This window comes from Ursus maritimus, unplaced genomic scaffold (assembly GCF_017311325.1).
Source record: "Ursus maritimus isolate PB19 unplaced genomic scaffold, ASM1731132v1 scaffold_11, whole genome shotgun sequence".
In the NCBI taxonomy this organism is placed as follows: domain Eukaryota; kingdom Metazoa; phylum Chordata; class Mammalia; order Carnivora; family Ursidae; genus Ursus; species Ursus maritimus.
Window position 1 is genome coordinate 67,605,637 of NW_024423453.1, and position 13,549 is coordinate 67,619,185.

The 13,549-nt window shown below is 38.2% G+C and overlaps 1 protein-coding gene across 1 annotated transcript in view; it reads right to left on the bottom strand.

Annotated features, from left to right (window-relative positions):
* Nucleotides 1-1,409: 1,409 nt before the first annotated feature.
* CDCA2 (cell division cycle associated 2) overlaps nt 1,410-13,549 on the bottom strand; it is a 49,766-nt gene continuing 37,626 nt past the window's right edge. Inside the window, exons 14-15 of the mRNA XM_040626489.1 lie at nt 8,728-8,899; nt 1,410-6,116 (exon numbers count right to left, since the gene is read on the bottom strand). Of these exons, the coding sequence (XP_040482423.1) occupies nt 4,897-6,116; nt 8,728-8,899 (1,392 nt within the window). The 3' untranslated portion in view covers nt 1,410-4,896. The remainder of the gene's footprint in view (nt 6,117-8,727; nt 8,900-13,549) is intronic.

Consider the following 13,549-nt stretch of genomic DNA (forward strand, 5'->3'; position numbering starts at 1 on the left):
AGTGTTCAAAAAGAGAATTCTTTCTCAATGACTAAATCTTATAGTGGCTCAGGGTGACAATATAGAATCATGAACTGTAGCACACCGATTTACAAGAGCACTGGGCTGAATGTGTATGGACCCAAAGAAGTTGGTTTCCTTCCCATATTTGATAGCTTATTATTGATTCTTTGCCCTAAATGGAAAAACAGTCTGGGTATAATTGTAGGCTCCAGATAGAACTGGTTGGTCAATCTTTTGCTTCTACAGGCCTCCCTCACAAAAAGAACTTTTAAACGTAAACTATGATAAAGAATCATAATAAAGAAAAAGAAAAAAGCTTTCCATAGTAATCAAGATGGTGTGATGTTGGTTTAAACACAGATTAATGGAAAAGAATAAAGTCCAGAGCAAACCTGTACATATAAGGTCAACCAATTTCAACAAAAGTGGCACAGAAATTCAACGAGGAATGCATAATCTTTTCAACAAAATGGTGAATAATTTCCATTAAAAAAAACCCTGACTTTACACAATATACAAAAATTCAACTCAAAGTACATCTAATACCTGAGAGATAAAACTCTAAAACTTCTACAAGAAAACACAGGAGAAAATCCCTGTGCTCTTGAATTAGGCAAAGATTTCTTAGATAAAACATAAAAGCATGAGCCACTAAGAAAAAAACTGATTACAGATTATACTGAAATTAATAGACAGTGCTAAGAAAATAAAAAGACAAGCCACAGACCCGGGAAAAATAATTTGCAAGACACATCCAATAAGAAATTTGTATCCAGGGGCGCCTGGGTGGCACAGCATCTGCCTTTGGCTCAGGGCGTGATCCCGGCGTTATGGGATCGAGCCCCACATTAGGCTCCTCTGCTATGAGCCTGCTTCTTCCTCTCCCACTCCCCCTGCTTGTGTTCCCTCTCTCGCTGGCTGTCTCTATCTCTGTTGAATAAATAAATAAAATCTTTAAAAAAAAAAAAAAGAAATTTGTATCCAAATAAACACAGAACTGTTTCACTCAATAGGGAAACACCAATAAGTAAAGAAAATGTGGGCAAAAAATCTGAATAGACACTTCACTAAAGAGGATACAAGAATGGCAAATAAGCACAGGAAAAGATGTTCTCCATCATTAGTCGTTAGGGAAATCTACAACAAGACCACAGTGAGATACGACTGCACAGTGACCAGAATCCTACAATGAAAAAGGCAGACAACGCCAGGTGCTGGTGAAAATGTGCAGCAAACTGAACACGCACGTTGCAGGTGACCATGTGCAATGGTGCAGCCCCGATGGAAAAGCCCGGCAGTTTCGCAAAAAGTTAAACATATCCCAACCATACACCCCAGTAATCCCCACTCGCAGGTATTTACCCAAGAGAAATGAAAACGTGTCTAAAAAAAAAAAAATCCATATGTGAATGTTTATAGCAGCTTTATTTGTAATAGTAAAAAAAACAAACAATCCAAATATCAATACATCGATTGGCGAATGAGTGAAGAAACCTGGTACATCCATAAAACAGAATACTACTACTTGGCGATAAACAGGAATCAACTACTTATGACATGAAACATGGATGAATCTCTAAAGCATTCTGCTAAATTTCAAGAAAGACAAAAGGCTCTAACTCTTACATCCATTTAACAACGTTGCAGAATAGGCAAATCTAGAAGGGCAGAAATCTGCTAAGTGATTGCGAGGGGTTGGGGTTAGGGGAGAGGGGACTGACCACAAAGAGGCAGGAGGTCTTCCGAGGTGATGGAAATGTTCTATTACGTAACTGCGGTAGTCATTAGATAACTGGATCAATTGCCAAAATTCACACTGTACGCTTAAAAAGGTGAATTTCAGTACAGTTTACTAGAGTCAATTACACCTCAATACACCTGACTTCAGAAAAAACAAAGTTCTTTCGATCTAAAGCATGAATTGGGCATTAATACTCATTTCCTCCTTGTCACACCAAGTCTAAGCCCCACACTCGATTCCACAGCTCAAGAGCCAGCTGGGGGCAGCGAGAGGAAACGGAAGCAAAGTGGCATTCAAGCGGCAGGAGAAGAACGTGACAGGCTGAATGAAGGCGATGCATAACAAAATCTTTATGAGAGAACTGTACCAGGTATGAACAGTGGAGGATAACTTGATATCCAATTAATTTTAATTTCAAGAACTTTATCTTATGGACATGTGCACACAAGCTCAGCGTGGCATAATTTTCAGCCACAAAGAAGTGGAGACAACTAGCATTCGTTAGTAAGGAGACGGCTAACTAAGTTACAGATGTGCAGGGTAAACAACCCTATGCAGGGATTCAAAAGACTTAAGGAGCACGGGAGCTCCCCATAACAACACGGAGTTTAGTCATGGTATTTTGTTGAATAAAAAAATTAAGTGGCAGAATGGCACATTACAGTGGTCCTGTTAGAAAACATGTTTGCACAGGCGAAGGTCTGGAAGACGCAGGCCAGTTGTTAACAGTGTTTACACAGAAAGCTGGGAAGAGGCAGGTGTGGCTGCGGGATGCTCCCATGAGGTGAAGGAAGACAGTTTCTATTGTATACCGTTCTCTACTTTTTCCAACAGACACATATCATTTTCGTGATAAAAATGAGTGAAAATACAAGTTAAAGGGAAGCACCCACAGCAACAAGGAAGAGCTGCCGGGCTTAAGGTAAAGTATCCAGATGTCATGCTGCCATCTTCTGGAACAAACGAGCATCTACAGGAGCAACAAAAGACCCCCAGACTTGGCAAGGCAAAATGTCAAGGGTTACCGCAGGAAAAAAAGATAAGGCAAGGACAAACTCTTCTGAAGCCCAGTTTCTGATTCAACCAATAATGAAAAGAAACAGCTAAAAACAAGCAAGCATGATCAAATACAGAAATAATTAACTTTTCACAAATCTTAGGATACAAACGAGACAGTGGATAAAGCTATGTCCAAATTGCTTTGATTTCTCGGACCTCTTCTTTTTAGAAAAACTGCCTATTTGTTATTTACAAATATCAACGAAACATTTAAACCCACACGTCCTGAAACCAGCAAAAGGCATCAAGTGTTTACATTTTTAACTGGAGATGCCACATAACAATTTTACATTTGAAAAGTCCAGCCAAAAAATCCCACGGATCAAATGTTTCTCTTATCCTCATCAGCACATTTTAATAAAATAAGCATGTGAAATTCTTAAAATTCAAATACTCATGAGATTATACATCATCATACAGCAAAAAGGGGAGAAAAAACGATCAGTAGTTTTAGTCTTCACATTAAAGGAGAACCAAAAGCTTTTAAAAAACAAAACCCTGAACATCGCATGTTTCTGAAAGTTTTTATTCTTTTCTTTTTAAATTACCCAAACCCAAAAGCTTCGTTTGGTGGGGGGGGGGGGCTTGTTTTCAGTGGTAGTGATTTGCCAACCATACCAAACTATAAACGGGGAGAAAAAAGCCCATAAATAATTTACGTGTAAAGATAAAAGAATTTTTTAAACAATCCACCCTTTAGCAGAAGAAATTGGGGATCACTTTGAGCGTTAATGTAAAATACATTGAGTCTTTAGCAGCAGGAGTTCCAGACCTATTGGTGCCAAGAAGGTAACAAATAGTCTCTATCCGAGGCGGGGGAAATGGGCGCCCAGCAGGAGCTTTCTTCCCTGTTGTGTTATTTATAGAGAGCTCTATTTGTTAACATGTTTCTGCTATCAGGGGGCGGGAGAGTTTAATGATTTAAAGGATTTCAAAGACAATTGTTTAATGATACAATGATTTATGTGCATTCACATATTCCAGATATATAGCAATTTAGATTTTCCAACTGCCGTCATCAAAACGGCGATAGGAGAGGACATTGCTGAAATGTAACTGGAAAATCCGAAACAAGTGACAGTACTTGATATTGTGAAATAAAGAGAACTGCTGGAAAAGACCATGTTAAAAAAAAAAAAAATCAGCCATCTACCACCACCTTCACGTTAAGTAAACTCATTTTCCAGGGCCCTTTCTTACGAGTTTTTGGATTTAAAAAAATGTTATTTTTAAATGGAGAGCCATGAATTAAATCCCAAATTACTAATTTGGGATTTCTTGGAATAAATCCTACATGTGACTAATTGGAATGATCTGGAAGATGATTCAACTAAACTGCTGTTTTCACCAAAAACCAATCCTTCACCTCCCACCCCACAAAGCATGTAAGAATCTTGTTTGAAGGAGAAAATGCTTTCACCTTAGTTATTTATAAACTATATATTCATTTTATAATGCTAGATTTATAATATTCTGATTATTGAAAGAATTTTCCAAAATGCCATGTTTAAGTTTTGATTTTAACCTATTAATACACAATTTTCATTTGAGACAAAGCAAATCATTAAAACTTCTCAACTTTAAACCAACAAGTCTTATGATTTCCATCTTTCCTCCTAACATTTTTTAACCAGTTTTTTTTTTTTGGCAGCATTTTAAAAACACATCTTTTCTCATTTTCTAACAGTGTTTAACCTTGTATTCCCTTCAATCTTTGTAAAATTACATTAATTCTACCATGTTGTTTGTTAAACTCTTCTCATGCAGACAGAATGAGTCAATTCTAGAAGATGGTGGTGTTTTTTTTTTTTTTTTTTACAACAGAGACTCTAAAGCTTCAGTAAACATGTACTAATGTGAAAGCTTCAGTAAATATGTACTATTTGGGGAGAGAAGAACATTTTTAATAGAATGTTTCCCTTTCGAATGAAGAAATTCACTTATTTCTACTTAGAAATAGGTTCAACTCAAATGATTTTATTTGAAACTTGTAGAACAGCGAAGTTGAACAAACGATGAGAATCAGAATGAAAGGATCTTTTAAGCACAGACAGTTACCTTCTCTGCTGCCACACGTCTGTAGGAAATGCCAGTCACTGCTTTAGTTCCCGGACGTGTCCGACTGCTTCGAAGTCCTTGAGAGAGCTCTCTCCCTTCTGGCCGAGAGAGGTTCTTCTTTTGTAGCACTTGGACTGAGTAGTATCTTCCGAATTTGCGAGTGTAGATGTACAGAGGCTCTTCCTCCTCTTTCCAGGTAAACTGGAAGAACCGGCCGCGAGGCCCTCCCTGTTTTCTTTACCTGATACGGACAGCGACAGACCCGGTTTCTGCCCAGAAGACACAGTTTCTTGAGAGAGGGACAGGCTTTCAAATCCTCTGCTGTCAACGGTACATATTGTTCTCCTTTTCATTCTTTGCGACGTGCAGGACGTGGAAGGAAATGGAACTGAAATCCATACAAGCCCTTCATCTTCCAAATCTTTTCGTAGCCTTGTGCTACGTCTTACTTTTGTTTTGCTATTTGTTCTCTGGAAGGTTTGCTCTATGGAGGCCGATAAATCTTTATACAGTTCAGAATTTTCTAAACCAATTTCTAGAGAGCTACTCACAATGTAGGGAGGTTTGTGATTGCCATTTTTTTCCAAATATAAACTCTGGCTGTTGGAATAACACGTAGAGCGTCTTCTATGCTTCTTTTCTCCACCACTCATACCAGTGCTACTTTTACCTTCTAGGGAGTTTCTTCCCTCCGGACTTTTACTTTCTTTTACGTTGCCACTTAAGACCTCTTCATTTTGTAAGTCAGACATTAAATGCATGGGCTGCAGTTTTCCTTCTGTAGCTATTAAAAAGTCATCCTGTTTTTCATACTTTATGTTTACATCTTCTGAAATTTTAAAGATTTGAAAAAGGTTTTCCACATTTTGACCGGCAGCAGCCAATTCCCGGGACGGCAGGATAGCACTGGATTCTGCATCATCTGATGCCAAGGGCTCTGCGGTCACAGGAGCACAAGAAACATGACCACTTTCACTCTCAGGGCCAGCTCTCAGTCCATTCTCAACTTCCGACTTAATTTCTGCTTTTGGAATAGTTTTATGTTCATTAGTTGCCACGGCATTTATATTTAAATCTTGATCTAAAGTAGCATTAATAAGCGACAAGGAACTTTTCGTGTAAGAGCCGCAGAATGCAGACAGATCGCGTTTATTAAAGCCTTGATTCATCTGCAAATCTTCTGGGTTCTGGGGCAAAAGAGTCTTTCTTTTAGGAAGCTTTGCTTCTTCAAGTTCACCGTTGGAGTTGAAATCATCTAAGGGCATGTAAATAAGTTTAAATCTCACTAAAAAGTAACAATGGAAAGAAAGGTCGACAAATCAAACAGGTGCCATATCCTATTCTGTGTTTTAGGCTTTCAAAACTCACAAGATTTACAAATGGTATGCTGCACTTGCCCCATCTGTCATCCTGCTCTTTTTTAGTTCTTTCCCAAGCCACAGGTTAAGAAAATATGTATTTAATACATGAGTGAATAAAGTACATAATCTCAGACCATGAAAATGAGAAGTATATCTCAAATTGCTTCCTCTATTCTAATGTACTTTCCACACTACAAGGTTAATTAGCATGAGGCAGCCACATTTCACATTTCCCGAGAAATGAATTACTGAAAATGGGCACCACGGTGCTTCTGCAACTTTTCTAGCTATGTTTCCCCTGAAATAGAGAAAAGAAAACTTGGAATTCTGGGGGATCTGAGGGTTTAGCCAAAAGGGTACTTTTGAAGACATTTAGGTCTTATGCTCTGTGTTAAAAATTTTAATATGATTTCAACTGCACTGTATTCTCAAACAGAGCTATACTTGCTTCAATATTCTAAAAATCTTCCCCTTCCATCTCCATCTGACTAAAAAGTCAGACTCCAGGAAGATACAGCATGTGGAGGCTGTCCTGTGTCTCTGTCACATCACACAGATGAAAGAAACATCATCAAGGTTTTAAAGCTATGCAGCACAGCCTTAAATAAATACAACTTTAAAAATTTTTTTTAAAAGAAAAGGGGTGCCTGGGTGGCTCAGTCGGTTAAGCATCTTGATTTCAGCTCAGGTCATGGTCTCAGGGTCCTGAGATAGAGCTCGAGGTTGGGCTCCACGCTAAGCAGGGAGTCTGCTAGAGATTCTCTTCCTCCTTCTGCCCTTCCCTTAGTTCCCATGTGTGCTCTCTCTCTCTCAAATAAATAAGCAAATCTTAAAAAACAATTTAGGCTGTGGAACATAGCCTAAAAAAATTCAGGCTTTCCGTGTTCAAAACCTCAATGCTACTGGATGCCATCTCTCTTGCTATCGCAGAGTAAGGTTCTTAATTGGCCAGTCATTTAAGTATAAAAAATGTTTTAAACAAAACCAGAACTGTAAAATATATAAAACATCAGCTAAGCCAAAAATCTAAAAACCAGTATTTCATGATTTGGGTACTTAAAATCAGGTCATGTAAGGTAGAGATTAACATAGGGTCCACTCAGTGGCAACCAACTAGTATATCAGTTGGGCTCTTTACACAACTTTACAAATTGATGTTTATGTATTCTTCATGAAAATGACATGCTAGAGAAGAAAGATAGGGGACAGGGATAAAGGCAGGAAGAGAGACAAAAAGGGACAGGGAAAAATGGAAAAGGAGGGAAGATTTTGCTTTAAACCCTTATAACAGATGATACCACTGGTTATAGATAAAGAATCCTTCAGGTATTTCTAAAAATAAATTCTCCAATAAGATGCAATACGGAAAACCTATACTAACAGTCATTGTTTAAATATCTTTGGAAAAACTCTGGTCAGGAACTGGAGATACAATGAAATAAGACTTAGTTTTCAGTCTCAAGGGGACTGCAGTTTGCAGGGGAGGGAGGTAGATGGAACATTACCAACTCGATGGTAAAGGTGTAAGGTGAACAAAGACTTTTCTTGGAAAGGCAGCCAGCAGAGCTAAATCTTAAAGGATAAGCAGCATTAGGCCAGATTAAAAAGAAGTGGGGTGGCCAACCCCCTGTCCCAAAACAGTACATAAAGGTGCTGGGGCAGGAGAGCCCCGCCCATGCCCAGTGGCTGGAGCCCAGGGTCTGGAGCAGCGTGTGTGTGATGATGGTCTAGCTGGGTATGTTTAAACTCTGTGCTCTCCGGAATTTTAAGGAGGTAGAAGCCAACAGTCAAGGGTGGCATATACCTTATTCGTCCTTGGATCTATTACAAATCCTACAGATATGTTGCAAATGGAATGCAGGCTCTACATCTCTGATGACCGACAAAGAGTTATTTTTAAAATTATTCTATACAAAATTAACACACTGAATGAACACATACTCATTAATTTCAGCATGATTTTAGTGACTTTTAAAACACAGGCATTAAAAAACAGAAGCAACTAAAATTTTTATCTAACCAGTATGTCAACTGACTTAATCTTCGCTTTCCAACAAAACTGTTTTAAGTTCAATTTATAAATGTTATGAAACATCATTTTCTATTTTTGTCCATAAGTATAAAAGATTTATCTATTACTGAACCATCACCTTGTTTACTCTTCATGACGGACCATAATAGCACACGGAATTCATTTTACTTTAACAGAATGCTTTAAAAAATATTAAAATGCTTTAAAAAGAAAAGGGATGGAAGGAAATTATTTCCCCTAAAATTATACGCACTATCTTGTGTCTTAGTTTCTCTGGGGAGAGGATCCAGAGCTCCCATCAGATTCTGAAGAGGGTAAAATTTACAAACTACTGCTTCCTTAAAATTCTCATGGTCATATGACTGTTATTTTTATTTGTATGCTCCTTAACAGTGAATGGGAAAAAGGGAAAAGAGGGTGCAACAGCAAGTAGGTGGTGGAGAACATAAAACATCAACAGAAGAACAGGATACCTGAACACAGCCTTCCGGCGCCTGGAGTGGGAGGCATTATCTCCGAGAGCTCAGGAAGCTCAGGAATTGGACTGAGGAGCGGCTTCTTCGAAGCAAGGTCTCTTTCCCCGTATAAAGACTTCTGAACGCTCTTCTTTCCCTTTGCTTTCTTCTTCCTGCAACTTTTTAAAGCCTGTGAAATACATTAAAATGCCGTAATTGGGAAAGATGTCACACCATACACAATTTTGATCCTTTAACTAATTCTTACCAAAAAACCTGAGACCGGCTATGCTGTTTAAAATTCTGAGTCAGGCATGGGGGGCTGGGGAGCTTACACAAAGCCAAATAGAATATGAAGCAGAACTGAATTTACAGATTATATGGTTATCAATGGTCTACATTTCCACAAAACATTTGCCAAAATAAGTTCTGGGTGAGTGAAAGATAGATTAGATGTTGTAGAATTGACAGACTTAAGACATGAGATATTTGTAAGTAGGATACAGTTAGGCTGACTTGAGTTTAACCTAGAATGAGCCATCTACTGGAAGCTATGGTAGACTGTCTTCTGCTCATAGGTTTGGAAGGAGAAACAACAGTTGTATACATGAAAGTTAAAGATGACACAAAGCTACCTGAGATGCTTCTAACAACAGATGATTTAATCAAGATTAAAATGAGTAGTCAAAATAAGATGGGTTAACAAGCACAAGTAGAAGATGATGGACAATGGTCTGGTAATAACTGATGGAAAACACGTGGGTTTCTATAAAAATTAACTGTTGTGACAACATCTGGAATGTAGTATTTAATTCAGTTTTGATTGCCATGTTAGCAACTGAGAACTAATGTTCACTTTAAAAAAAAATAAGTTTCACATGGAAAGGACTTCGGGGAAACTCAAACGTTGTATTGTTATGAGCAAAAAGAAATACACTCAATGTGGTAATACTGGAGAGAACCAGACTTTAGGTCAACATAAGGTACATGTTTTTAGCAATTAAAGCTCCCAGAAAATAGAATTCATTCAAACATTTATTGAGAAACCACTATGTACAGGTATTAACTGCTAGGTAGAAAACAAAAACCAAACAGAATGTGGTCTTTAGGGGGCTCCCAGTCTAACGGTAACTGTAATACATGTAAACCATGACAGACTCTATATGGAGCGAGATGGGTACCTGGCCCACAGGGGGCCTTCAAGACCGCTCCATAAAGTAAGCAAGGCAACCTGGTACGCAATGAGTAGGAATCTGAAAGGAAGGAAGTGTCACTGCACAGTGATTCAGGGAGTGACAACATTTGATTTTACATTGAAGAAAGATCATTTGGGTGAAAGCATAGAAACTAATGATATGAAAGAGTGGATGAGATTCAAGAGTACAAAAACGGCACAGAACTGTATGTTCCTTGAGATATCTATAGATATCCTGTAAAAACAAAACAAAACAAAACATTCCATGGAAAAATAATTTTAGAACTGTACAAGATAAATGTTCCTCTTGGTGATTTACAATATACATTTAACATTAAATTCTCTGAGAAGTCCTCGGTATAAATAATCTCCATACACATTAGGAAAATGCTGGGTTAACTATTTTTCCATGAATTTTTATTTTATTTAAAATTTTTTTTTTTTTTTAATGAACATCTGTTGACATTCCATGGAACAGTTGGGGAAATGATAGCTTGGTCAATGGATGTGGAAATCAAGAGAAAAATCTTAACTTGGGCTCCACGGATGAGCTGCCAAAGAGAGCATATGACCTCTGGTGCCCGATGCCTGCCTCTGCCCCCTAAATTGCCTTACGATCTTAGGCAAGTTACCTCACCTCTCTGTACCTCCTCCGCTCCAAAGTGGGAACCCCATCAGCCCACACCACAGATAACTGCGGCAAGTACTCAGTCAACATAAGCAAAATGGTTAAAATAAGGCTTGAGCCATATACAGAAGAGCTATGAGTCGGCTGTTCTCTTTCTTTTACATTCCTTCCTAGTACTGTGAGAACTGATACAGGGAAAAATATTTTTAAGACCAAATTATGCTCAGTATTTCTATGGGACACAGGCGCTACACAGTTAATACATTATGGTCATTGTCATCAGGTTATAACTTCTGGAATAGCCTCTGATTCATAGTACAGAAAATACCCTTTTAGTAGGATTTTGGACATCTTTCTTCATATAAAATGTCTCCAGTACCTGCAACAGTGCCCGGCACATAATGACTTCTCAACAAACAAGAATAATGAACAAATGAATGAATGAATGTAAAAGAAAAGATATCGTTAAACTTCATAAAATTTGCTACACATGATGAAAAACTAATAATGCTTTTTCATTCTTATGGACCAGTAGAAGTACACCACCCAAAATACACCAGTAGAAGTACACCACCCAAGACGAAAGATTAAAACACCTGTCATGAACATACATCTAGTATTGCTTGTCCATTAGAAGGTTTCATCTGCAGAGGCCAGAACCTTATCAAAACTTAAATTTGCTCCAATACAAAAAAGCCTTGCTTATACTGTACTAAAGAAGCCGCACATGACTGGGATCCTAGGGAAGCCATTGATCTACAAACAGTTAGGTTGGTTTATGACTTCAGGCAGATAAAGGACAAGTGAAGGTATTATCCCCAGAGTGCTTCCATTTAGTCCAGAATCACCAATATTTCTTCTCAGTGAAGGAGATCATGAAACAGACATAAATTCTTATATTTGCACAAATTCTTAACTTGCTTCCTGTGCGTAGCTTTAAAATTATTTAAAAATAATCCATGTACATGGCAACAAATCAAATTGTACAGGAGAACTTACGATGAAAAGCACGTACTTCCCTACCCCTTGTTTACTTATTGGTTCCATTTTTAGTTCTTATAGCTACCTCCATCTCTCTAAATAAGAGGCTCATAGTGTTGTATTTTTAACTTTCCATAATGAAAAATTTAAACACACAACAGGAAGAATAGTATATTGAATCCCAGGTACCCAACCTCTAGCTTCAACAATTACTAACATATAGAAATCAGGATTCACTTATGATCCCCTTCCCTCAGATTATTTTAAAGCAAACCCCAGGCATTACCCCATTTCATGTGAAAATTCTGCAGTATCCCTAAGAGATAAAGTTCCTTTTTTTATTCCATAAGAAAATGAAACCTTTTATTACCTGGCATTGTATTTTATTGATTTTTTTCCTTTTACAATGCCATTTCCCCCCAGCTTTATCAAGATATAATTGACAGATAAAATTTAAGCTTAAGGTATATAATGTAATGACTTGATAGAGGTATATATTGCAAATTGATCACCCCCCCCTTTTTTTTTTAAATAACAACAAATACCATTCAGGGATAAAAGGAGCTAACTGTTGATACACGAAACCACCTGGATAAATCTCCCGAGAATTACACTGAGTGAAAAAAGCCAGTCGCAAGAAGTTTACATAGAGTGTGATTACATTTACATAACATTCTGGAAATGATAAAATGAAAGAAATGGAGAACAGATTAGTGGTTGCCACTTAAGGTGGGGACAGGCATGGGAAGTAGGCAGGGCTACAAAAGGGCAAGAGGAGACCCCTGTAGCAACAGAAATGTTCTGTATCTTGACTGTGTTGGTATTTTTCAATGTGATATTGTCTAACTTTTATAGGTCATCTCTGGGGGAAATTGGGTAGAGGGTATTTAGGAAATCTCCATAATTCTTGTTACAACAGCCTAAGTATCTAAAATGATCTCAAAATAAAAAGCTTAGACACAAAGAACAAAGACAGCAAATTTTCCCTATTATTTCCCCAGAGATCAAATTTCTCCAATTGGTCCATAAATGTCTTTCTACAGCTGTTCAAATCAGGATTCCAAGAAGGTCCTCACACATTTCATTTGGTTGATAGATCTTTTAATCTATCTTTCTTCCCTCGCCATTTATTTGAAGACTAACCTGAGGTACTTGTTTCGGAGAATTAGCCAAACTCTGGATTTGGTTGACTGCAATCAAGGAGTCTTTATTTTTGCCTCTCCTCTACACTTCCTAAAACTGGTCATTAGATCTAGGCTTGATTAGATTCGCTTTGGATTTTTTTTGAAAAGAGCATTTCATGGATGCCTGTAGACTTCCTCATTGCATTGGAAGGACCATGTTCTCTCCCCTGTGACATTGTGATTGACCGATGGGCTCAGGTGTTCAGTCCAATCCATCCATTCTGGCTCTCCCATCAGCCTTCTATCCCATGATCAACAACTTTCATGAACGTGTCTTTTTTACTTATTAGAAATTCTCCTATAAATAACTTCCCCTCATCAACTATTTGCTTCCCTGAAATAGAACTCCTGTATATTCTAGTTTTCACAAAACCGAATTGGTGTCCTAGCTAGCTTCTAATGGTTGGTCACCTTTAAGATTTTTTAACTATTATGAAGTGTTTTTTCCTATTTGAAGTCTGTGTTTCAATCCACTGCAATTGTTATTTTTTAAAAAAGGTTTTATTTATTTGAGAGAGTGAGAGCAGAGACACAGGGAGGGGAAGAGCGAGAGGGAGAAGCAGACTCCCCACTGAGCAGGGAGCCCGATGCGGGTCTTGATCCCAGGACCCTGAGATCATGACCTGAGCCAAAGGCAGATGCTTACCCAGCTCAGCCGCCCAGGTGCCCTGCAATTGTTATTTCTGATAGTCACACTGTCCCACCTTACGGACAAAGGAGCCCCTTTGAGATGATTTGAGGTCCTTCCCCATGGTTCCAGTGGTTTCTTAAACTTCCTTCACTGCACACTGGTACCAACCCAGGCTTGTTTCCTACATATGCTGTTCATAAACCCAAAAGCAACCATTTCAC